Here is a 27,378-nt window from a genome sequence, read left to right on the forward strand (position 1 = left end):
AGCGGTTTGTACCGCCTACTTGAGCTCGGTGATTGGCTGCAAACAATAAAGACATCAGGATCCGTGGCAAAGTCGCAGCGCTGGACCTGGGAAGGGTGAGTAAAGCTTTGTTTGCTTAAAAAAAAAGCTTTACTCACCCTTAACAGGTCCAGCGCTGCGTCTTTGCCGCTGATCCTGATGTCTTTATTGTTTGCAGTGCTGCAGCCAAATACATCAGGATCAACGGCAAAGACGCAGCGCTGGACCTTAGAAGGGTGAGCAAAGTTTTTTTTTTTTTTTATAAAACACTCACCCTTCCCAGGTCCAGCGCTACATCTTTGCCACTGATCCTGATGTATTTGGCTGCAGCACTGCAAACAAAGACGTCAGGATCAGCGGCAAAGATGCAGCGCTGGACCTGGGAAGGGTGAATAAGGCAATTATTTATTTTTTATAAAACAAAAACGACTCAAAAAGGCTTTCCAAAACCAGAAAACCCGATTTGTTCTCCCAAATCACTGGCCATGTACTTGACCCCGGATCATGTTGGAGGAAAGTATCCCTCTATGGTAGGCCCCTCAACTCAAAAGTGTGTAGAACAGACCAACCCCCCCCTAAAATAAGTTTCCCCTCTGTCATTGTTTTATTCTACTTTCCAGTGACTTCTTAGGAAATTATTACTAATATGTCCGCTATGACCCATCTTTCCTTGAATCCTGAATGGCAATTCTTTGTGCAGTTGATTTAGTCCTAAGAGGGCGGCCGACAACCCTGCGAGTGCTGTAATCCGTCAGACCGGTTGTCACCCCGATCCTCTAGAAACTGATGGGTGATGGTGACGGAGGGAGGGGGACAAAAATCTCCGAGTCTTATAAATACACGGCGGTCATCCAGGGCCAGCACTACGCCTGCGGGACCACCACTACGCCTGAGGGACCACCACTACGCCTGCGGGACCACCACGTACGGCTGGTGGGGGATGCACTTTTGCCTTTCGTTGCAGTTGTAGATCCAACGCGGACGGACAAAATACAGGCTGGAATTGTCGTTGAGCGCCTGGGGGAAAAAAGAAAAATGGCGTTAAATTTCACATTTTTGGCGGATTTTTCCCCCCTTGTTTGTCACAACTTTCATATTTTACATCGGCGCAGGAATCGTGAGAAGAGGGGTCCCATGTTCTCAGGATCATAAAGAAAAGACCCAGCAGTGGGAGACCCCCGATCACCCGTCCTGTGTATGGCTGATGATATGGTCCGCAGGATCACCTCCTTTATAAACAGTTTTCCGCTCGCTCCGTCCTCACCTCCTCAAAGCTGTCGTCCCACTCCTGCACCGTGATCACGTACTGCACCTTCTCATTCATATATTCCTCCAGCTCCCTGCAGAGAGAGGGAAACACTGAAAAACGCACAGAAAGGACGGGTGGGGCGCGTGGGCCGAGACCTTCCCGGGTGGGGGGTGGGGGCCGAGACCCTCCCGGGTGGGGGGCGGGGGCCGAGACCCTCCCGGGTGGGGCGCGGGGGCCGAGACCCTCCCGGGTGGGGCGCGGGGGCCGAGACCCTCCCGGGTGGGGCGCGGGGGCCGAGACCCTCCCGGGTGGGGCGCGGGGGCCGAGACCCTCCCGGGTGGGGCGCGGGGGCCGAGACCCTCCCGGGTGGGGCGCGGGGGCCGAGACCCTCCCGGGTGGGGCGCGGGGGGCGACACCCTCCCGGGTGGGGCGCGGGGGCCGACACCCTCCCGGGTGGGGCGCGGGGCCGACACCTTCCCGGGTGGGGCGCGGGGGCCGACACCTTCCCGGGTGGGGCGCGGGGGCTGAGACCTCCAGGACTTTCGGCCACATTTTCATTTAAGCCTCCCCTTTCCTAGAAAATGGACTTCATCCGCACAGCGGCCCCTTTTTTTTCAGGATGGGGACCGGGTACCATATACCGTGAAGTGATGATGTCATAGCTTTAAAAAGGTAGGAACGTCCCTTTAAGGATTTTTTTTTTTTTACACTGCATAGGCTAGCCCACTGTAAAAACAATAAAATGAGCTTTTACTACTCGTGTGCGGCAGTTGTGACCTCAGCACGTGACCGCTGCAACCAATCACTAAGCTCAGCGGTCTTGTGCCGCCTACATGCGCATCACTACGATTGGCTGCAGTGGTCACGTACTATGCTGGATAGGTAAAGCTCATTTTAATCATATTTTTTTACAATCAGAAGCCCATACAGTAAAAAAAAAAAAAAAAAACCTTTAACGCGCTCTCCTGCAACATTTTCACCCCCTAAGAGCTGCTACTCGTGCCTGTAGTATAAAAGTAGGTGCAATAGAATAACATTTTTAACATTTTGCTCCGAGCAGTTTTTGTAGAAAACATTAGGCGGGTACGTACCCATTAAAGGCGGTGATGTATCTCTGCAGCAGGCGGCGCTCCGCAGGAGGAAACTCCCCGTATAGAAAGAAGTGTTTGCCGACAAATAAATCTGTATAAGAACAAAAGGATATAGCGTCACCCGACGAACATTTCATGGATGGGTAGAGAAAACCCGGGCTTCAAAGATCAAGAGAGAAGCTCGGTATCATCCCCGGGTAACGGAGCATCAAATATTCCTCAACCTGCGAGTCAGATCCTTCTGCTAGGGGCGGGATTTCTTAGAATCAGTCTCCTTCCCCCTCTGGCAGCTGACAATATAATCCTTTTTACTCATCCCCTGCCGGAGTTTTCTCAGCTATACTGTCGTACTACAGTGGAGCCTTTGCTCCTGTCCTGAAGGCGTGTCCAAACTCTCCGACCACCACTTTCCTATCATGGTGGTTAATCATGCATTTTCCCTGTTGCTGCAGGCAGTGGGATTTGTTAGAATCAGTCCCCTTCCCCCTCTGGCAGCTGACAATATCCTTTTTACTCATCCCCTGCAGGAGGAGTTTTCTCAGCTATACTAACATGGTACCAATGAGGCTTCACTTCTGTCCTGAAGGCGTGTCCAAACTCTCCGACCACGACTTTCCTATTATGGTGGTTATATTATACATTTTTCCTGGTGCTGCTGTTAATTTCTGCTGCTGGAGGAGGGATCTCTTAAAATCAGTCTCCTTCCCCCTCTGGCAGCTGACAATATAATCCTTTTTACTCATCTCCTGCAGGAGTTTTCTCAGCTATATAATGCCGTGGTACCACGGAGACTTCACTCTTGTCCTGGTGGGAGGAGGACCCCTTTAATCCATTGTCCTCGCATCTGACCCACCTGGAAGCTCAGGAACCGGGAGGTCGACGTCCGGCTCTTCCTCCACATCAGTGTTCTCATCTGTAGACCCGGCGTAGGGATCTTCTTTCCTGGGTGGAGAGTGCGCTTCTTTCTTTGCCGCCGCCTGCTTCTGTTCCTCCACCCTGAGAAGAACAAGATGGGGGCTTTTAACAAGCGGCGTAGTGCCCAAAAATCCATCTCCAAACGGATGTATAGTCGGCGTAGGAAAGGGGAGAGATAGAGCGATGTTAGGTATGGCGGTCAGAAGAGTCCACACTTCGTGCAATCGCACAGTTTTCAACACGTCTGCTTGCTGTTAGTGAATGCAGTAGAAGACATCATCAAATACGGCTGTTATCAGGATGAGTATTAGTTTCCATTCACTGACAGCAAATAGAGATCTTGAAAATGGAGGTTTTTAAAAATTTCCCCTCTACATACACAGTGATCGCCTATCTTGTGGATATGTATGACCGCAGGATTCTCTGCAAAAAGGGGGTCACAAAGCCCACTATGTGAATGAAGCCAATCCGGACCCTGCCCCATTCACTTCTATGAAATCCATGCATTCTGACCAGTGTCCTCTATCTTGTTAATAGGTGATTAATGTCCATTGCAAAAAATACCCCTTTAAAGGGGATGTCCACTACTTGGACAACCCCTTCTCATTCCCCTTGTTCGCCCCTGTAAAAATAAATTGGCTTATGCTCACCTTCAGGGCAGCTGTGGTTCCAGCGATGTCTAAACCGCGCTCCCGGGGCCCAAGTGACAATGTTATGACACACAAACCCAGCAACCAATCAGGGCTTGACGTCTGTCTCCCCGCTTTCGGACATTCGAGCAGGATGTGAGTGCAGCGCTGACTTCCTGCTCAAACGTCCGAGGGTGGGGAGTGAAATGCCGGGCGCTGACTGATTCATTATGACACTTGCGACCAGTCAGCGCCCCAGCGGCCGTCATCCCACCTTCAGATATTCAAGCAGGATGTGAGTGCAGCACTGACTTCCTGCTCTAACGTCCGAGGCTGGGGAGCGAGATGCCGGGCACTGACTGGTCGCAGGTGTCATAACGAATCAATCAGCGCCCCAGCGTCCATCATCCCACCTTCGGATATTTGAGCAGGGTGTGAGCGCAGCGCTGCCTTCCTGCTCAAACGTCCAAGGGTGGAGAGACAGACATCGGGCACTGACTGTTTGTTATGACACTCATGACCAGTCAGTGCCCGACGTCTGTCTCCACACCCTCGGACGTTTGAGCAGGATGTCAGCGCTGCACTCACACCCTGCTTGAATATCCGAAGGTGGGATGACGGACACTGGGGAGCTGATTGATTGATTGTTATGACACTCATGATCAGTAAGCGCCTGACGACCATCTCCTCACGCTCGGACGTTTGAGCAGGAAGTCAGCGCTGCGCTCACATCCTGTTTGAATGTCCCAAGATGGGAGGACTGACGCCGGACCCTGACTGATTGGCCCCGGGAACATTGCTTTAGACATCACTGGGACCATGGCACCGCACAGGGAGGGAGTATAGGCTTATTTATTTTTACAGGTGCAAACAAGGGGAATGAGAAGCGGCTGCCCAACTAGTGGACATCCCCTTTAAATTTCATCAAAGAGGCAGCAGTACGCAGGTTCTTTGTTTTTGCAATTTTTTTTTGAAGATACTCACTTTCTCAGTTCGTCTTCTGTATCTCCTTCCGAGTCGTCATCTTGACATCGACCTGATATAAAAAAAAAAAAAAAAAAAAAATATGGAGAAGTTTTATTATCTGTATCACATGGGATTAAGGAATGTGAGATTATTACTGGTTCTGCAGAAATTATGGATTGAGACAACCATGACCGATTAAAGGGGTTCCCCGGCCTTAGTATATTGAGCTCACCCAGCACCCCCCCCCCCCACTGATCAGCCATTATTGGCTCAGATTATCGCTGCTATTGACCATTTATATGCTGCTGTCAGGCACAGATTGTGGCATTTACATGGCTGCGATGGTTGCTCGCGCTCATCACTCCCCTGGCAATAACATTGTATGTGGCACCGATGGATCATGGAAGCCACAAGCTGAGCATCATCGGAGACCGTGATTTTTACTGTATACTTCAATGCCATAATACAAGTGATCAATCACAGGTTCAAGTCCCCTAAAGGGACACACAAGTGAAAAGAAAAGTAAAGTAATAAAAAAATATTTTCTTTAAAAAATATTTAAAAATGAAGGAAAAAAATAAAAAATAAAATAAAATAAAATTATTATTGTCATTATTATTGTAATCTGTCGTAATAAAAATAGATTACAATAATAAATATATTAAGACAGATTACAATAATAATGACAATACTATTCTTAATAATGAATACTAATAATGATAATATATTATTATATTTAATATATTATCATTAGTATTAATTCATAATATAATTATGTATATATTATTATTGTCATAATAATCTGTCTTAGATATATTATTTTTTATTATTGTAACCTGTATTTTTATTAATAAGACAGATTACAATAATAATACATTTTATTATTATTTTTAATATAATTATTTATTGCCATTATTATTGTAATCTGTCTTAATAAAAATTATTATATAATTTTATTGTAATCTATTTTTATTAAGACAGATTACAATAATGACAATAATAAATTGTATTAATTATTGTCATTATTATTATTGTAATTTGTCTTAATAAAAATACAGATTACAATAAAAATAATAATATAAGACAGATTATAATGACAATAAATAGATTATATTAATTAATACTAATGATAATAAATATAATATAATAGTATTCATAATATAATTATTGTAATCTGTTTTATTATATAATTTTATTGTAATCTAAACAGATTACAATAATAATAAATATTATGAATACTATAATATATTATATTTATTATCATTAATATAATGCATTTATTGTCATAATAATCTGTCTTAATATATTATTTTTATTGTAATCTGTATTTTTATTAATAAGACAAATTACAATAATAATGACAATAATTAATACAATTTGTCATTATTGTAATCTGTCTTAAAAATACAGATTACAGTAATAAAATAATATATTAATAAGACAGATTATTATAATAACAATGACAATAAATACATTATATTCTTATTAATAATACTAATAATGATAATATATTAATAATAATAACAATAATAATAAGATTAATAATAAATACAGATGATAAGACAGATTACACTTTTTTTTGATCATCCAAAAATAAATAAAATTAAAAGCCGCATGCAAAAAAAGGCTACAAATACAGGAATATTGCGGCCAGCCCCTCACCCATCTCCTCCTCGTCTGTGGAGCCTCCGTACTCGTCCTCTTCTTTCGGGGCGTTGTCTCTTTCTATCTCTCTGGGTTTCTCTTCCTCGTCTTCGCTGTCGTCCTTCGCTGCGGTTCGTGCAGGTTTGGCCTTGGCGGGGCTGGACGACTGATTCTTGTGATTTGTTCTCCCGGAGTCCGGTGTCTGGAATAGAGATGTAACACCGCACTAGTCAGCGGCAACAAGAAATAAAAAATAATATACAGTGTATTTATCTAGATCTGACAGCTCCTATTATCTTATATTAATACACTCAGTAAGTCCATATATATATAGCACGGGGCATGGAGGAAGAGAGGCGGGGGCCGAGGAGGGCCCCAGAGGCGGGGGCCGAGGAGGGCCCCAGAGGCGGGGGCCGAGGAGGGCCCCAGAGGCGGGGGCCGAGGAGGGCCCCAGAGGCGGGCCCCAGAGGCGGGGGCCGAGGAGGGCCCCAGAGGCGGGGGCCGAGGTGGGCCCCAGAGGCGGGGGCCGAGGAGGGCCCCAGAGGCGGGGGCTGAGGAGGGCCACAGAGGCGGGGGCCGAGGAGGGCCACAGAGGCGGGGACCGAGGAGGGCCACAGAGGCGGGGGCCGAGGAGGGCCACAGAGGCGGGGACCGAGGAGGGCCACAGAGGACAAAGAAAGGGGGGACCGAGGACAAAGAGGGGGGGACCGAGGACAAAGAGGGGGGGGACCGAGGACAAAGAGGGGGGGACCGAGGACAAAGAGGGGGGGGACAGAGGACAAAGAGGGGGGGACCGAGGACAAAGAGGGGGGGGGACCGAGGACAAAGGGGGTGGGGGACCGAGGACAAAGAGGGTGGGGGGACCGAGGACAAAGAGGGTGGGGGTCGAAGACAAAAGGGGGGGGGGGGGGTCGAGGACAAAGAAGGGGCGGGTGGGTCGACGAGAGGGCAAGGCTCTCATAGACTTGTAGTGATTTGTGACCTCCGGCGCGTGCCATCAAACACTTGTGTAACTGGCAAGTTGCAAATTGCAGATGAGGAAAGCGGGAGGTGAGTATGACCCGGGGCAGGGAACTTAGATGTAAAACACCACTGCAAAAAACAAAAAAAAAAAAAAAAAACCCAAAAACAAAAAAAATGCTGTGGTGGTGCTTTAATAGAGCGGAGCTGCAGTACCAGACCTAACCTGTGACCTGGGGTGGAGCTGTTTCCTAGAGGACAGCAGCCATGTTTTTCTAACCCTGAACAACCCATTTTTACTCAGCAGCGGGTTATGGTCGGATTCACACATCCACGTCAAGAGTCTCCGGACCTGAACCGGAAACCCTCACGTGTGCCTATGAGGCTGATTATTTCGGGTCCAGAGACCGTGACAAATGGACGTGTGACGCGGCCTGAGGATCAGAAAAACTACCGGTCTGTGTGCCGGAGCCTTCTGTCGGGGCGGAGAGTCGTCTTCGCTGTCGTCATCCTCTTCACTGCTGCTGTCGGCTCCGACCATCAAATATCTGAAAAAAAAAACAAAAAACCAAAAACAAAATATTCAGGACTGGAAATAAGTGCATCGATTTCCAGGACCCTGGATCTGTGCACCGTTGTCCGGTGAAATAAACGGGAACCGTCCGAAATATTCACAAGTTATACACTGAGCGCAATGACAACACAGCGTGCAGAGAGCGCCCTCTAGTGGTGGCTGCAGGAAGCCGGGATTTTATCCTTTAGCTCCATGCAGGGGGTTTGGAGCTGTGTGTCAGGACAGGAGAGACTCTTACTTCTTATACGGCAGACGCTGCTTCTTCCGGTGACAGTCCAGAATCCACTCCTTGCGCACAATGATTCCTCCGGCAGATTTCACCTGACTGTATTTTGGGGTATTAGCGAATGCACATCTAAAAAGAATAAATAGGAATTACTGTATTTTTCGTTTTATAACACGCACCCCAAATTTAGAGGGGGGAAAAAAAAACGGGGTCAGTCTTATAATCTGGTGGTGGTGGAGCAGGGTCACAGGAGGCAGTGGTGGAGCGGGGTCACAGGAGGCAGGGGCAGTGGTGGAGCGGGGTCACAGGAGGCAGGGGCAGTGGTGGAGCGGGGTCACAGGAGGCAGGGGCAGTGGTGGAGCGGGGTCACAGGAGGCAGGGGCAGTGGTGGAGCGGGAGTCACAGGAGGCAGGGGCAGTGGTGGAGCGGGAGTCACAGGAGGCAGGGGCGATGGTGGAGCGGGAGTCACAGGAGGCAGGGGCGATGGTGGAGCGGGAGTCACAGGAGGCAGGGGCGATGGTGGAGCGGGAGTCACAGGAGGCAGGGGCAGTGGTGGAGCGGGGTCACAGGAGGCAGGGGCAGTGGTGGAGCGGGGTCACAGGAGGCAGGGGCGATGGTGGAGCGGGGGTCACAGGAGGCAGGGGCAGTGGTGGAGCGGGAGTCACAGGAGGCAGGGGCGATGGTGGAGCGGGAGTCACAGGAGGCAGGGGCGATGGTGGAGCGGGAGTCACAGGAGGCAGGGGCGATGGTGGAGCGGGAGTCACAGGAGGCAGGGGCGATGGTGGAGCGGGAGTCACAGGAGGCAGGGGCGATGGTGGAGCGGGAGTCACAGGAGGCAGGGGCGATGGTGGAGTGAGGTCACAGGAGGCAGGGGCGATGGTGGAGCGGGAGTCACAGGAGGCAGGGGCAGTGGTGGAGCAGGGGGGGTCACAGGAGGCAGGGGTGGAGCGGAGATCACAGGAGGCAGGGGCAGTGGTGGAGCGGAGGTCACAGGAGGCAGGGGCAGTGGTGGAGCGGAGGTCACAGGAGGCAGGGGCAGTGGTGGAGCAGGGATCACAGGAGGCAGGGGCAGTGGTGGAGCAGGGATCACAGGAGGCAGGGGCGATGGTGGAGCGGGGTCACAGGAGGCAGGGGCGATGGTGGAGCGGGGGTCACAGGAGGCAGTGGTGGAGCGGGGGGGGGGGGGTCACAGGAGGCAGGGGCGATGGTGGAGCGGGGGTCACAGGAGGCAGGGGCAGTGGTGGAGCGGGGTCACAGGAGGCAGGGGCGATGGTGGAGCGGGAGTCACAGGAGGCAGGGGCGATGGTGGAGCGGGAGTCACAGGAGGCAGGGGCGATGGTGGAGCGGGAGTCACAGGAGGCAGGGGCGATGGTGGAGCGGGAGTCACAGGAGGCAGGGGCGATGGTGGAGCGGGAGTCACAGGAGGCAGGGGCGATGGTGGAGCGGGAGTCACAGGAGGCAGGGGCGATGGTGGAGCGGGAGTCACAGGAGGCAGGGGCGATGGTGGAGCGGGAGTCACAGGAGGCAGGGGCGATGGTGGAGCGGGAGTCACAGGAGGCAGGGGCGATGGTGGAGTGGGGGTCACAGGAGGCAGGGGCGATGGTGGAGTGGGGGTCACAGGAGGCAGGGGCGATGGTGGAGTGGGGTCACAGGAGGCAGGGGCGATGGTGGAGTGGGGTCACAGGAGGCAGGGGCAGTGGTGGAGTAGAGCTGTGCAGCCATCGGTGCAGCAGGTGTCTCAGATGCTCACTGTGGACGGCGGCGCTGAGAGGTTCTGAGCTGCAGGCTCTGCTGCAGTGTGGGCAGTGAGGCAGGGGCTGCCATCCTCAATGTTGGCGGTGCAGGCGTCAAAGAAATGGCGCCCAAAGTCACAATCCTAGGTCTCATCTGTGCACGCACCACTCCGGGCGCCATTTTCCTTAAGTCCGCTGCCGGAACATCAATGGGCCTGGAGGCGGCGCGTGCACAGTTGAGATCTTGAGCCCAGAGCTCCATCTGTGCACGCGCTGACTCTGGGCGCAATTACTTGAAACCCGCACCGCCAACATTCATGAGGGCGGCCCCTGCCTTACCGCCTGCGACGCAGCACAGCGCCCCAAAGCAGAGCCCGCAGCGCCCCAAAGTAGAGCCCGCAGCGCCCCAAAGCAGAGCTCGCAGCGCCCCAAAGCAGAGCCCGCAGCGCCCCAAAGCAGAGCCCGCAGCGCCCCAAAGCAGAGCCCACAGCTCCCCAAAGCAGAGCCCGCAGCACAGCCCCTGCCTCCTCTCCAGCACTCCCCGGTAAGCTATACTCTGTTAACAAGACGCACCCCTCCTTTTCCTCCAAAATTTGAGCGGAAAAGTGTGTCTTATAATCCGAAAAATACGCTATGAGTCCCCACCGACTTGAAAGCGGTCGTGTTGCACAGAGACCAGGACGCAGCACTATATGAGCGCCGGTTCCCATCGATCATCACGTACTGTCGTAGCGTAGCCGCAGTTCTACCTACATGAGGTGGGTGCTGTCCGGGGTCCAGTCCGGCCTGTACTTCGCCCCCATCTCCAGGGCTTTATCCCTGAGGTCAGACCGGAACGGATTCTGAAAACCGCTCAGCACAAACACCGTCCCCTGCAAGATCCGGCTCAGCTCTACGGGCTGGGCGCTGCTGGAGGGGGGCTTCTTCTGAGCAGGTTTCTCCGGTGGAGGGGTCTTCTTTGCAGAGGGCGCTGGCTGCGGCTCAGCTAAAAAACGGCACAGACACAAAGTTTAGGCGTCGTCTTCAGAAGAACAGTCCAAATAGAGCAGAACGCTCCGTTACCTTTGATCTTTTTGGGCAGCGGCTGCGAGTTGCTCTCTTTGGAGTGGGACGGGGACGCTTTGGCGGGGGCGTGACTCGAGGGATCTTTTTTGAACTCGTACTTGCGTTTTCCGGAAGATGGATCCTAAAAGGAATAGAAAACGGCTTATGGGAAACGGGGAGGTAAAAAGTCCCCCGTGTTATGTGGACAGGTGAGATCCGGAGGTGCTGCGTTACCTTTGGGGTTGTGCTGCTGCTGCTCGGGGGAGTTTTCGTCATCGGTTTCTCAGCGCTCGATTCTGTAGAGCTCGTCCCCTGTAATGTCGCTGCGGCATAGCTGGTCTGGGGGGCTAAAAGGGGAAAATAAGAGTGCTCAGACCATACATCGCATCAAATTGCTCTGCATGGCTATCGTCCCAGAAGGAAGCCTCTTCTGAAGATGATGCACAAGAAAGCCACAAATAGTTAGCAGAAGACAAGCAGACTAAGGGCATGGATTACTGGAGCCGTCCTGTGGTCTGATGGGACCAAGATAGACTCATTTGGGTCAGATGGCGTCAGCGTGTGTGGCAACAACTAGGCAAGGAGTATAAAGACAAGTGTGTCCTGCCTACAGTCAGGCATGGTGGTGGAGGGTCATGGTTTGGGGCTGCTTGAGTGCTGCCGGCTGTGGGGAGATACAGTTCATTGAGGGAACCATGAAGCAGAGCACAATCCCCTCACTTCATATTCCAACATGATAATGACCCCAAACACCTCCAAGACCCCCACTGCCTCGCTAAAGAAACTGATGGAGAATTTATGGGGCCTCCTCCAACAGAAGGTGGCAGAGCGCAATGTTTCTACCATCCACCAGCTCCGTAATGCGGTCATGGAGAAGCGGCTCCTGTGAAGCTCCAGCGACCTCCAGGCCCAAGAGAGATAAGGCTGGGCTGGAAAATAAATGGTGGCCGCACAAAATATTCACACCAAGGGCACAATTTGACAATTTTCGCTTAGGGGTGTACTCACTTTAGTTGCCAGCGGTTTAAACATTAAAAACCTGGTGACATATTCCCTTTAACACCTAATCTGAGAGCAGCATGATGTAGGGGCACAGATCCTGATTCCAGCAATGTGTCACTTACTGGGCTGCTTAGTGTATTTGTATAATCAGCGGGAGATTATCATTGCAGGACTACTTGGCGTGCTGCAAGTAGTCCAACATATTCATGTGTAACTGCTGGATCTGCAGCTCAACAAGAGACACATCGCTGGAATCAGGGTCTCTGTCTCTACATTATACTGCTCTCAGATGGGGGACCAAAACCTGGTGACAGATTCCCTTTATTCCATAAGGATAGGGTGAGATCTTGCTGTTCTCTGGGAGGTCCGGCTGCTGGGACTCCCCGCAGTCCTGAGAAGTGAATGCTCAACCTCGGCACCATTCATTGTCTAGGGGACTGTCGGATGGAGTGCTGCACTCGGCTTTATACAGTCCCATGGACAATGAATGGCTCGAAAGTCATGCCTACTTCCATATACACTCGACCGGTCTATGATCTTTACCTTTCGGGGGAGTTACTTCAGTTTTGCTTGTGCGATTGAAGAAAAGACTTCCGGGACGCATGGAGGGGGACGAGCTCTCCTCGTCTTTCACCTTGAACTGGCCCAGCTTGGTGACTTTCTGTACAGAAACAGAGGGAAAAAATAATTTTTACTGCTGCTACTACTATTTATAATAGTATTAATATATAATAATAATACAAAAATAAAAAATAATATTAGTTTATTACTATACAATACATTTATTATAAATATCAATATTGTTAAATAAAAATAGATATATTATTAATATATCAATATTCATATGTATAATGTTAATATTTATATTATTAATATGAATATAAAACTATTTTGATAATATACAGAATTGTATAAATATTAGCAGAAATATTAATATTTGATTAATAGTAATACTAAAAATATTAATATTTATAACAATATTAATATGTATAATAGTAATATCTATAATAAAATAAAAATATAATAGTTTACTATAGATATTAATATTGGTATACATATAAAAATATTAATATTTATAGCAATATTAATATTTATATTATAATTTATAAAAAATACAAATAAAAAAATAAACTATTATAAATATTAATATTGTTATACATAATAAAAATATAAAAATACATTAAATATAATATATATGCAAATATATATTATATTTATATATGAGGCCGTATGGCACATTATATGAAAATATTTTAGTGTAGGACTGCCTCAAATGAGATTTGCCGTGACGTGGCGAAGCAGCTCAAGAAATTGCAATTTTTTGCCAAAAATGTCAAAATTTTTATAATAAGTACAGTTTGGAATTTTTAGTGCTGAAGTGCACATTTAGTGCTGGCTTTTTGTTCTTTCTACTATTTATAATAGTATTAATATATAATAATACAAAAATAAAAAATAATATTAGTTTATTACTATACAATACATTATAAATATCAATATTGTTATAAAAAAAGATATATTATTAATATATCAATATTCATATGTATAATGTTAATATTTATAGCATTATTATTAATATTAATATAATAATAAACTATTTTGATAATATACATAATTGTATAAATATTAGCAGAAATATTAATTTTTGATTAATAGTAATACTAAAAATATTAATATTTATAACAATATTAATATGTATAATAGTAATATCTATAATAAAATAAAAATATAATAGTTTACTATAAATATTAATATTGGTATATATAAAAATATTAATATTTATAGAAATATTAATATTTATATTATAATTTATAAAAAATACAAATAAAAAAATAATTATAAATATTAATATTGTTATACATAATAAAAATATAAAAATAATACATTAAATATAATATATATGCGAATAATAAAAAAAAATCTCCATCTTTTCCATTAGTTAGCACAGCAGTCCCCGAGCAACCAGTGTATGACCTGGGTGCTGAGCTGGGTCCGTCAGGCCCCGGCAAGGTACATAAATGCCAGGTCCTAAAGAAGCAGCATCATATTTGCAGACAGGGCAGATATAGATGACAACTTCACCCTTCTGGGGGTCCCTGGTGGTCTTTGGGTCATCCACGCAGCCGTCCTGCTCCTTCTGGACTGCAGGCGCGTCTACCCCTGGCCGCACATATACAATGGTGCAGATTTATGTCACACACACTGTATCTAAACCATTCGTTTCTGCATATACCGTATTTTTCGGACCATAAGGCGCACTTTTTTCCCCCCAAATGTTGGGTGAAAGTTGAGGGTGCGTCTTATGGTCTGACTGTGGCTGCGGGGAATGAGGTGCTGCGGTGGAGCGGGTCATCGGGGGCACGAGCAGGCTATAGCAGCCTGCTGTGACCACGTAGGCCCGCTCATTACATATGCACGCCCATCCTCCCGCCCATTTCTCAGCGCAGAAGCCGGCGCTGACAGGTGGGCGGGAGGACGAGCGGGGACGCGCGCATAGTAAAGAGCCGGTCCGCATGATCACCCCTGGCAATTACAGCCTGGAGTGATCATGTGCGGCTGTATTCACTGCCCCCCGCGCGTCATTACCAGCGCGGGGTGCAGTGAATCAGTACACTCACCCGTCCCCGTGTGTGGAGCCGACTCCCTGCAGCACGCGATGTCTTCCTGTCTGTGCCGGTCAGCTGATCGGCACAGACAGGAAGACATCGCATGCTGCAGGGAGTCGGCTCCACACACACAGGTCAGCGGCGCAGAGAGGAAGATGATCGGTGCTGGAGGGAGTGAGGAAAAGGTGAGTATAAACGTTTGTTTTTTTTCTCTGTGCTATAGGATACAGGCCATATACCAGGATGGTATATGAGCACGATGGGGGCATATAGCAGGATCGGAGTTTATGAGCAGGAGGGATGGGGGGGTATATGAACAGGATGGAAGTATATGAACAGGATGGGGGTATATGAGCAGGAGGGATGGGGGGTATATGAACAGGATGGAAGTATATGAACAGGATGGGGGTATATGAACAGGATAGGGGTATATGAACAGTATGGGGGGTATATGAACAGGATGGGGGTATATGAACAGGATGGGGGTATATGAACAGGATGGGGGTATATGAACAGGATGGGGGTATATGAACAGGATGGGGGTATATGAACAGGACGGATGGGGGGTATATGAACAGGACGGATGGGGGGTATATGAACAGGATGGGGGTATATGAACAGGATGGGAGTATATGAGCAGGACGGATGGGGGGTATATGAACAGGATGGGAGTATATGAGCAGGACGGATGGGGGGGGGGGTATATGAGCAGGATGGGGGGTATATATGAACAGGATGGGGGTATATGAGCAGGATGGGGAATATATATGAACAGGATGGGGAATATATATGAACAGGATGGGAGTATATGAGCAGGATGGGAGTATATGAGCAGGATGGGAGTATATGAGCAGGATGGGAGTATATGAGCAGGATGGGAGTATATGAGCAGGATGGGGGTATATGAACAGGATGGGGGTATATGAACAGGATGGGAGTATATGAACAGGATGGGAGTATATGAACAGGATGGGAGTATATGAACAGGATGGGGGTATATGAACAGGATGGGAGTATATGAATAGGATGGGGGAATATGAGCAGGATGGGAGTAAATGAGCAGGATGGGAGTATATGAGCAGGATGGGAGTATATGAGCAGGATGGGGGTATATGAACAGGATGGGGTATATGAACAGGATGGGGGTATATGAACAGGATGGGAGTATATGAATAGGATGGGGGAATATGAGCAGGATGCTGGTATATAAGCAGGATGGGGGTTTATAGCAGGATCATATACAAGGCAGGAGGATCATTACCAGGATGGGGTACCTTAGTAGAGAATTTGGGGACATTACCCCCATAACAGTGTCAGCAGCAAATCCTCGCCCCATAACAGTGTCATGACCACATTTTTTTGCTTAAAGTTTAATTTTCCTATTTTCCTCCTCTAAAACCAGGGTGCGTCTTACAGTCCGAAAAATACGGTAATATTGACACCCAATTCTTATCGGCTATCAGTGGGGAGGTCAGATGTGGGTCCCCACTGGCCTGACACTGATGACCTATTCTAAGGGTCTGATCATCAATATTTCATATATGGACAACCCCTTTAATACACAGAATGCAACAGAAGCCTGAAAGGGCCAAACACTTGATGACGGCTGACACTCACCGGAGAGGAGGGGGCAGGGTCGTCCTTGTCCGGAGGAGAGTGGAAACGTATAAAGGAGAGTCCGTACGCCAGGTTCTGGAAAAGACGAGAGGGATGAAGCACCGGACCGGTCCCCACCGCGGCTCAGACACCACAGACCCCACTTACTTTAGTGTACGGCTGAGTGCACACGATCTTCACCCGGTCCCACTTCTTCTCCGCTGCCGACTTTACCAGCTTGTCCGACCCAAACATCCGTGTCCGGTTCAGGTTGCTGCCGTTCTTGCTCTCGCTGGGGGACATGAAGGACGACATTCCCAGGATCACCTGATGGAGGACAGGAAAAGTTTTACTGTACAGAACTGGTAACTAGTGATGAGCGGGCACTACCATGCTCAGGTGCTCAGTACTAGTAACTAGTGATGAGCGGGCACTACCATGCTCAGGTGCTCAGTACTGGTAACTAGTGATGAGCGGGCACTACCATGCTCAGGTGCTCTGTACTGGTAGCTAGTGATGAGTGGGCACTACCATGCTCAGGTGCTCAGTACTGGTAACTAGTGATGAGCGAGCGCTACCATGCTCAGGTGCTCAGTACTCGTAACTAGTGATGAGCGGGCACTACCATGCTCAGGTGCTCAGTACTGGTAACTAGTGATGAGCGGGCACTACCATGCTCGGGTGCTCAGTACTGGTAACTAGTGATGAGTGGGCACTACCATGCTCAGGTGCTCAGTACTGGTAACTAGTGATGAGCGAGCACTACCATGCTCAGGTGCTCAGTACTGGTAACTAGTGATGAGCGAGCACTACCATGCTCAGGTGCTCAGTACTGGTAACTAGTGATGAGCGGGCACTACCATGCTCAGGTGCTCTGTACTGGTAACTAGTGATGAGCGGGCACTACCATGCTCAGGTGCTCAGTACTGGTAACTAGTGATGAGCGGGCACTACCATGTTCGGGTGGTCAGTACTGGTAACTAGTGATGAGCGGGCACTACCATGCTCAGGTGCTCTGTACTCGTAACTAGTGATGAGCGGGCACTACCATGCTCGGTTGCTCTGTACTGGTAACTAGTGATGAGCGGGCACTGCAATGCTCGGGTGCTCCGTACTGGTAACTAGTGATGAGCGGGCACTACCATGCTCGGGTGCTCAGTACTGGTAACTAGTGATGAGCGGGCACTACCATGCTCAGGTGCTCAGTACTGGTAACTAGTGATGAGTGGGCACTACCATGCTCGGGTGCTCAGTACTGGTAACTAGTGATGAGCGGGCACTACCATGCTCGGGTGCTCTGTACTGGTAACTAGTGATGAGCGGGCACTGCAATGCTCGGGTGCTCAGTACTGGTAACTAGTGATGAGCGGGCACTACCATGCTCGGGTGCTCTGTACTGGTAACTAGTGATGAGCGGGCACTGCAATGCTTGGGTGCTCCGTACTGGTAACTAGTGATGAGCGGGCACTACCATGCTCGGGTGCTCAGTAGTGATAACTAGTGATGAGCGGGCACTACCATGCTCGGGTGCTCAGTACTGGTAACTAGTGATGAGCGGGCACTACCATGCTCGGGTGCTCAGTACTCGTAACTAGTGATGAGCGGGCACTACCATGCTCGGGTGCTCAGTACTCGTAACTAGTGATGAGCGGGCACTACCATGCTCAGGTGCGCAGTACTTGTAACTAGTGATGAGCGGGCACTACCATGCTCGGGTGTTCAGTACTCGTAACTGGTGATGAGCGGGCACTACCATGCTCAGGTTCTCAGTACTCGTAACTAGTGATAAGCGGGCACTACAATGCTCAGATGCTCAGTACTCGTAAATAGTGATGAGCGGGCACTACCATGCTCAGATGCTCAGTACTCGTAACTAGTGATGAGCTGGCACTACCATGGTTGGGTGCTCAGTACTCGTAACTAGTGATGAGCGGGCACTATCATGCTCAGGTGCTCAGTACTCGTAACTAGTGATGAGCGGGCACTACCATGCTCAGGTGCTCAGTACTGGTAACTAGTGATGAGCGGGCACTACCATGCTCGGGTGCTCAGTACTCGTAACTAGTGATGAGCGGGCACTACCATGCTCGGGTGCTCAGTACTCGTAACTAGTGATGAGCGGACACTACCATGGTTGGGTGCTCAGTACTCGTAACTAGTGATGAGCGGGCACTACCATGCTCGGGTGCTCAGTACTGGTAACTAGTGATGAGCGGGCACTACCATGCTCAGGTGCTCAGTACTCGTAACTAGTGATGAGCTGGCACTACCATGGTTGGGTGCTCAGTACTGGTAACTAGTGATGAGCGGGCACTACCATGCTCGGGTGCTCAGTACTTGTAACTAGTGATGAGCGGGCACTACCATGCTCGGGTGCTCAGTACTGGCAACTAGTGATGAGCGGGCACTACCATGCTCAGGTGCTCTGTACTCGTAACTAGTGATGAGCGGGCACTACCATGCTCGGGTACTCAGTAGTGATAACTAGTGATGAGCGGGCACTACCATGCTCGGGTGCTCAGTACTGGTAACTAGTGATGAGCGGGCACTACCATGCTCGGTTGCTCTGTACTGGTAACTAGTGATGAGCGGGCACTGCAATGCTCGGGTGCTCCGTACTGGTAACTAGTGATGAGCGGGCACTACCATACTCGGGTGCTCAGTACTGGTAACTAGTGATGAGCGGGCACTACCATGCTCAGGTGCTCAGTACTGGTAACTAGTGATGAGTGGGCACTACCATGCTCGGGTGCTCAGTACTGGTAACTAGTGATGAGCGGGCACTACCATGCTCGGGTGCTCTGTACTGGTAACTAGTGATGAGCGGGCACTGCAATGCTCGGGTGCTCAGTACTGGTAACTAGTGATGAGCGGGCACTACCATGCTCGGGTGCTCTGTACTGGTAACTAGTGATGAGCGGGCACTGCAATGCTTGGGTGCTCCGTACTGGTAACTAGTGATGAGCGGGCACTACCATGCTCGGGTGCTCAGTAGTGATAACTAGTGATGAGCGGGCACTACCATGCTCGGGTGCTCAGTACTGGTAACTAGTGATGAGCGGGCACTACCATGCTCGGGTGCTCAGTACTCGTAACTAGTGATGAGCGGGCACTACCATGCTCGGGTGCTCAGTACTCGTAACTAGTGATGAGCGGGCACTACCATGCTCAGGTGCGCAGTACTTGTAACTAGTGATGAGCGGGCACTACCATGCTCGGGTGTTCAGTACTCGTAACTGGTGATGAGCGGGCACTACCATGCTCAGGTTCTCAGTACTCGTAACTAGTGATAAGCGGGCACTACAATGCTCAGATGCTCAGTACTCGTAAATAGTGATGAGCGGGCACTACCATGCTCAGATGCTCAGTACTCGTAACTAGTGATGAGCTGGCACTACCATGGTTGGGTGCTCAGTACTCGTAACTAGTGATGAGCGGGCACTATCATGCTCAGGTGCTCAGTACTCGTAACTAGTGATGAGCGGGCACTACCATGCTCAGGTGCTCAGTACTGGTAACTAGTGATGAGCGGGCACTACCATGCTCAGGTGCTCAGTACTGGTAACTAGTGATGAGCGGGCACTACCATGCTCGGGTGCTCAGTACTCGTAACTAGTGATGAGCGGGCACTACCATGCTCGGGTGCTCAGTACTCGTAACTAGTGATGAGCGGACACTACCATGGTTGGGTGCTCAGTACTCGTAACTAGTGATGAGCGGGCACTACCATGCTCGGGTGCTCAGTACTGGTAACTAGTGATGAGCGGGCACTACCATGCTCAGGTGCTCAGTACTCGTAACTAGTGATGAGCTGGCACTACCATGGTTGGGTGCTCAGTACTGGTAACTAGTGATGAGCGGGCACTACCATGCTCGGGTGCTCAGTACTTGTAACTAGTGATGAGCGGGCACTACCATGCTCGGGTGCTCAGTACTGGCAACTAGTGATGAGCGGGCACTACCATGCTCAGGTGCTCTGTACTCGTAACTAGTGATGAGCGGGCACTACCATGCTCGGGTACTCAGTAGTGATAACTAGTGATGAGCGGGCACTACCATGCTCGGGTGCTCAGTACTGGTAACTAGTGATGAGCGGGCACTACCATGCTCGGGTGCTCAGTACTCGTAACTAGTGATGAGCGGGTACTACCATGCTCAGGTGCGCGGTACTTGTAACTAGTGATGAGCGGGCACTACCATGCTCAGGTGCTCAGTACTCGTAACTAGTGATGAGCGGGCACTACCATGCTCGGGTGCTCAGTACTGGTAACTAGTGATGAGCGGGCACTACCATGCTCGGGTGCTCAGTACTCGTAACTAGTGATGAGCGGGCACTACCATGCTCAGGTTCTCAGTACTCGTAACTAGTGATAAGCGGGCACTACCATGCTCAGGTGCTCAGTACTCGTAACTAGTGATGAGCGGGCACTACCATGCTCAGGTTCTCAGTACTCGTAACTAGTGATAAGCGGGCACTACCATGCTCAGGTGCTCAGTACTCGTAACTAGTGATGAGCGGGCACTACCATGCTCAGATGCTCAGTACTCGTAACTAGTGATGAGCTGGCACTACCATGCTCAGGTGCTCAGTACTCGTAACTAGTGATAAGCGGGCACTACCATGCTCAGATGCTCAGTACTCGTAACTAGTGATGAGCTGGCACTACCATGCTCAGGTGCTCAGTACTCGTAACTAGTGATAAGCGGGCACTACCATGCTCAGATGCTCAGTACTGGTAACTAGTGATGAGCGGGCACTACCATGCTCAGGTGCTCAGTACTCGTAACTAGTGATGAGCGGGCACTACCATGCTCGGGTGCTCAGTACTGGTAACTAGTGATGAGCGGGCACTACCATGCTCGGGTGCTCAGTACTCGTAACTAGTGATGAGCGGGCACTACCATGCTCAGGTTCTCAGTACTCGTAACTAGTGATAAGCGGGCACTACCATGCTCAGATGCTCAGTACTGGTAACTAGTGATGAGCGGGCACTACCATGCTCAGGTGCTCAGTACTCGTAACTAGTGATGAGCGGGCACTACCATGCTCGGGTACTCAGTACTCGTAACTAGTGATGAGCGGGCACTACCATGCTCGGGTGCTCAGTACTGGTAACTAGTGATGAGCGGGCACTACCATGCTCGGGTGCTCAGTACTGGTAACTAGTGATGAGCGGACACTACCATGCCCGGGTGCTCAGTACTGGTAACTAGTGATGAGCGGGCACTACCATGCCCGGGTGCTCAGTACTCGTAACTAGTGATGAGCGGGCACTACCATGCTCGGGTGCTCAGTACTCGTAACTAGTGATGAGCGGGCACTACCATGCTCGGGTGCTCAGTACTGGCAACTAGTGATGAGCGGGCACTACCATGCTCAGGTGCTCTGTACTCGAGTCGTAACTAGTGATGAGCGGGCACTACCATGCTCAGGTGCTCAGTACTTGTAACTAGTGATGAGCGGGCACTACCATGCTCGGGTACTCAGTACTGGTAACTAGTGATGAGCGGGCACTACCATGCTCGGGTGCTCAGTACTCGTAACTAGTGATGAGCGGGTACTACCATGCTCGGGTGCTCAGTACTGGTAAATAGTGATGAGCGGGCACTACCATGCTCAGGTGCGCGGTACTTGTAACTAGTGATGAGCGGGCACTACCATGCTCAGGTGCTCAGTACTCGTAACTAGTGATGAGCGGGCACTACCATGCTCAGGTGCTCAGTACTGGTAACTAGTGATGAGCGGGCACTACCATGCTCGGGTGCTCAGTACTCGTAACTAGTGATGAGCGGGCACTACCATGCTCGGGTGCTCAGTACTCGTAACTAGTGATGAGCGGGCACTACCATGCTCAGGTTCTCAGTACTCGTAACTAGTGATAAGCGGGCACTACCATGCTCAGGTGCTCAGTACTCGTAACTAGTGATAAGCGGGCACTACCATGCTCAGATGCTCAGTACTCGTAACTAGTGATGAGCTGGCACTACCATGCTCAGGTGCTCAGTACTCGTAACTAGTGATAAGCGGGCACTACCATGCTCAGATGCTCAGTACTGGTAACTAGTGATGAGCGGGCACTACCATGCTCAGGTGCTCAGTACTCGTAACTAGTGATGAGCGGGCACTACCATGCTCGGGTACTCAGTACTCGTAACTAGTGATGAGCGGGCACTACCATGCTCGGGTGCTCAGTACTGGTAACTAGTGATGAGCGGGCACTACCATGCTCGGGTGCTCAGTACTGGTAACTAGTGATGAGCGGGCACTACCATGCCCGGGTGCTCAGTACTGGTAACTAGTGATGAGCGGGCACTACCATGCCCGGGTGCTCAGTACTCGTAACTAGTGATGAGCGGGCACAACCATGCTCGGGTGCTCAGTACTCGTAACTAGTGATGAGCGGGCACTACCATGCTCGGGTGCTCAGTACTCGTAACTAGTGATGAGCGGGCACTACCATGCTCAGGTGCTCAGTACTCGTAACTAGTGATGAGCGAGCACTACCATGCTCGGGTGCTCTGTACTGGTAACTAGTGATGAGCGGGCACTACCATGCTCAGGTGCTCAGTACTGGTAACTAGTGATGAGCGGGCACTACCATGCTCAGGTGCTCAGTACTGGTAACTAGTGATGAGCGAGCACTACCATGCTCGGGTGCTCAGTACTGGTAACTAGTGATGAGCGGGCACTACCATGCTCAGGTGCTCAGTACTGGTAACTAGTGATGAGCGGGCACTACCATGCTCGGGTGCTCAGTACTGGTAACTAGTGATGAGCGGGCACTACCATGCTCGGGTGCTCAGTACTGGTAACTAGTGATGAGTGGGCACTACCATGCCCGGGTGCTCAGTACTCGTAACTAGTGATGAGTGGGCACTACCATGCTCGGGTGCTCAGTACTGGTAACTAGTGATGAGCGGGCACTACCATGCTCGGGTGCTCGGTACTGGTAACTAGTGATGAGCGGGCACTACCATGCTCGGGTGCTCAGTACTGGTAACTAGTGATGAGCGGGCACAACCATGCTCGGGTGCTCAGTACTCGTAACTAGTGGTGAGTGGGCACTACCATGCTCAGGTGCTCGGTACTCGTAACTAGTGATGAGCGGGCACTACCATGCTCGGGTGCTCAGTACTGGTAACTAGTGATGAGTGGGCACTACCATGCTCGGGTGCTCAGTACTGGTAACTAGTGATGAGCGGGCACTACCATGCTCGGGTGCTCAGTACTCGTAACTAGTGATGAGCGGGCACTACCATGCTCGGGTGCTCAGTACTGGTAACTAGTGATGAGTGGGCACTACCATGCTCGGTACTGGTAACTAGTGATGAGTGGGCACTACCATGCTCGGTACTGGTAACTAGTGATGAGCGGGCACTACCATGCTCGGTACTGGTAACTAGTGATGAGTGGGCACTACCATGCTCCTCTGCAGAAATTTTAGGTTTTTAGACAGATTTTTCCCAGTCACTGACATCTTGTGAATCTATCACCAGGAATAAGGACCCTCTGCCCCTCAATCCTCACCTCATATTCCTGCTCGCTGACAGAGGTAGAATGGCCGACCAGCACTTCCACAAACGCCGAGGCCTCGTTCCCGATATCGAGGCTGTGGATCTGCTCTTCCTTCTCAAACTGCGGAGATAGAGGGAGTAAGGTCAGATCCTCGGGGGACGAGGCCGTAGAGCGGCAGTGTCCGCAGCCCCCCGGTGGTCTGCACCCGCACCTGCAGGATGACGGACACCTGCTTCTCCCCGGCTTGCTTTGCTTTCCATTTCCGGTAGGTGTCCGGCTTCAGAAGGTTCTCGGCCGTGTGCGTCTAGAAGGAGGAAGAGGAGGATAGACTGCGCAGTAATAAAGATACAAGGCGGCCCGGACCACCGCAGCCCGGACCACCCGCAGCCCCTCACCCTCCTCAGAGGTCAGATCCACGACATCACAAAGAATACTCACCGTGTCCGCACTGCTGCAGGAGACCACGTGCTTCAGTCTGATCTCCGGCATCTTCCCGCAACACTGAGACTCCGATCCGAGAGTGGAAACAAAGACCCAAGATCCGATCAACCAGCGACAAGAGGATCCGGGCACATACTCTCTACAGAGGACACAAACACGTTGAAATCCTGTATAATACTCCAGAGCTGCACTCACTATTCTGCTGGTGCAGTCACTGTGTACATACATTACATTACTGATCCTGAGTTACCTCCTGTATTATACTCCAGAGCTGCACTCACTATTCTGCTGGTGCAGTCACTGTGTACATACATTACATTACTGATCCTAAGTTACCTCCTGTATTATACTCCAGAGCTGCACTCACTATTCTGCTGGTGCAGTCACTGTGTACATACATTACATTACTGATCCTGAGTTACCTCCTGTATGATACTCCAGAGCTGCACTCACTATTCTGTTGGTGTAGTTACTGTGTACATACATTACATTACTGATCCTGAGTTACCTCCTGTATTATACTCCAGAGCTGTACTCACTATTCTGTTGGTGTAGTTACTGTGTACATACATTACATTACTGATCCTGAGTTACCTCCTGTATTATACTCCAGAGCTGCACTCACTATTCTGCTGGTGCAGTCACTATGTACATACATTACATTACTGATCCTGAGTTACCTCCTGTATGATACTCCAGAGCTGCACTCACTATTCTGCTGGTGCAGTCACTGTGTACATACATTACTGATCCTGAGTTATCTCCTGTATTATACTCCAGAGCTGCACTCACTATTCTGCTGGTGCAGTCACTGTGTACATACATTACTGATCCTGAGTTACCTCCTGTATTATACTCCAGAGCTGCACTCACTATTCTGCTGGTGCAGTCACTGTGTACATACATTACTGATCCTGAGTTACCTCCTGTATTATACTCCAGAGCTGCACTCACTATTCTGCTGGTGCAGTCACTGTGTATATACATTACTGATCCTGAGTTATCTCCTGTATTATACTCCAGAGCTGCACTCACTATTCTGCTGGAGCAGTCACTGTGTATATACATTACATTACTGATCCTGAGTTACCTCCTGTATTATACTCCAGAGCTGCACTCACTATTCTGCTGGTGCAGTCACTGTGTACATACATTACATTACTGATCCTGAGTTACCTCCTGTATTATACTCCAGAGCTGCACTCACTATTCTGCTGGTGCAGTCACTGTGTACATACATTACATTACTGATCCTGAGTTACCTCCTGTATTATACTCCAGAGCTGCACTCACTATTCTGCTGGTGCAGTCACTGTGTACATACATTACATTACTGATCCTGAGTTACCTCCTGTATTATACTCCAGAGCTGCACTCACTATTCTTCCGGTGCAGTCACTGTGTACATGCATTACATTACTGATCCTGAGTTACCTCCTGTATTATACTCCAGAGCTGCACTCACTATTCTGCTGGTGCAGTCACTGTGTACATACATTACTGATCCTGAGTTACCTCCTGTATTATACTCCAGAGCTGCACTCACTATTCTGCTGGTGCAGTCACTGTGTACATACATTACATTACTGATCCTGAGTTACCTCCTGTATTATACTCCAGAGCTGCACTCACTATTCTTCCGGTGCAGTCACTGTGTACATGCATTACATTACTGATCCTGAGTTACCTCCTGTATTATACTCCAGAGCTGCACTCACTATTCTGCTGGTGCAGTCACTGTGTACATACATTACTGATCCTGAGTTACCTCCTGTATTATACTCCAGAGCTGCACTCACTATTCTGCTGGTGCAGTCACTGTGTACATACATTACATTACTGATCCTGAGTTACCTCCTGTATTATACTCCAGAGCTGCACTCACTATTCTGCCGGTGCAGTCACTGTGGTACAGGCCCCCGGACGTATAATACTGTGATACCTCCTGTGCCCGGCAGTCCCGCAGCTCACGCTGTGACAGTACGGTACCGCCCGCTGTCAGCCGTGCACACAGTCCGGTTTCCCGGGCTCCGCCCCCATTCACACACGGATATTACCGCACGGATATCACGTACTGTAGTGGAGCCGGACACTTGCGCTTCTCATGCCGCGACCAAACCTCCCGCCCCGGAAGTGATCCCCTTTCAGCTGTACACGGAGCAGCGCACCGGAAGTGGACCGCGGTCATGTTTTCCCCTCTGTTCCGGAAGTCTGTTGGAAGCCATCTTTGTACACCCATGAGAGTTAAGAAACTGTCGGCCATCTTTGTACACCCTTGACATTAATTTTTAGGTTCTATATTGCAAGAATTGTATACGTGCTAGTGGTGACACAGTTAGATATATACAGGCCTCTGCGGGGCTCCCTGACGATTATAGCTACAAACACTCAAAGCTGATATCCTTAACCCTTTCCCCTTGAGGCCTATTTTTCATATTTGGCTACTGTAACACATGATTCCTTTCCCTTAAGACTAGTCATAGAAGAACCTGAACTGTAAAGTTGAAACACCAATTTCGGGTCCACTCATTAACCCTCATACATATTTGCTGCTCTCTCCGCCCACATCAGTCTCAGCGTCTTTGATTGGTTACAGTCAGACCACGCCCCCCACCCTCTGTGGTTGAACTGAATGAGTTCACCTGAGGTAAGGTCACTGAGTTCAATAGAGTCTCAGGTGGGGTACCGTGAGAACCTCCATTTGTGACCGCAGATATCCTGAGTGACGTCACCACTCATCACTGCAGCTAAGTCTCTACCTCAGGCCCACAGCGGGCAGACATGTTCTCTGTCCATGTGCTGTGACTTCAGTAATGTAGCAGAGCTGGAATTGTCATGGGACCTCGTGTGGATTATGTCATAATATGGGGGGACCCTATGCCAATTTGCTGCAAGAGTGTCATCTGCTGCGAGCATGAGCCGAAAGTCATCTGCTGCGAGCGTGAGCCGAGTGTCATCTGCTGCGAGCATGAGCCGAGAGTCATCTGCTGCGAGCGTGAGCCCTGCTGCGAGCGTGAGCCGAGAGTCATCTGCTGCGAGCGTGAGCCGAGAGTCATCTGCTGCGAGCGTGAGCCGAGTGTCATCTGCTGCGAGCGTGAGCCGAGAGTCATCTGCTGCGAGCGTGAGCCGAGAGTCATCTGCTGCGAGCGTGAGCCGAGAGTCATCTGC

At 49.8% G+C, this 27,378-nt stretch overlaps 1 protein-coding gene across 2 annotated transcripts; it reads right to left on the bottom strand.

The window, feature by feature from the left end:
- Positions 1-340: 340 nt before the first annotated feature.
- XRCC1 (X-ray repair cross complementing 1) lies at positions 341-26,353 on the bottom strand. Of its 2 annotated transcripts, none has more exons than XM_075329405.1 (18): positions 26,286-26,353; positions 24,208-24,349; positions 23,981-24,073; positions 23,782-23,889; positions 16,422-16,580; positions 16,275-16,349; positions 12,595-12,712; positions 11,284-11,396; positions 11,068-11,191; positions 10,759-10,990; positions 8,285-8,401; positions 7,927-8,020; positions 6,531-6,714; positions 4,887-4,938; positions 3,212-3,354; positions 2,359-2,449; positions 1,283-1,358; positions 341-1,035 (listed from the first exon to the last, which is right to left on the bottom strand). In XM_075329405.1, the coding sequence occupies exons 2-18, from the start codon at positions 24,256-24,258 to the stop codon at positions 922-924; spliced, it is 1,944 nt and encodes a 647-aa protein (XP_075185520.1). In that variant the 5' UTR covers positions 24,259-24,349; positions 26,286-26,353; the 3' UTR covers positions 341-921. The 2 variants fall into 2 exon arrangements, with proteins under 2 accessions (XP_075185520.1, XP_075185521.1); XM_075329406.1 differs by lacking the exon at positions 26,286-26,353 and adding an exon at positions 26,153-26,253.
- Between the last annotated feature and the right edge of the window lie 1,025 nt (positions 26,354-27,378).

This window comes from Anomaloglossus baeobatrachus, chromosome 11, assembly GCF_048569485.1.
Source record: "Anomaloglossus baeobatrachus isolate aAnoBae1 chromosome 11, aAnoBae1.hap1, whole genome shotgun sequence".
NCBI classification, from domain to species: domain Eukaryota; kingdom Metazoa; phylum Chordata; class Amphibia; order Anura; family Aromobatidae; genus Anomaloglossus; species Anomaloglossus baeobatrachus.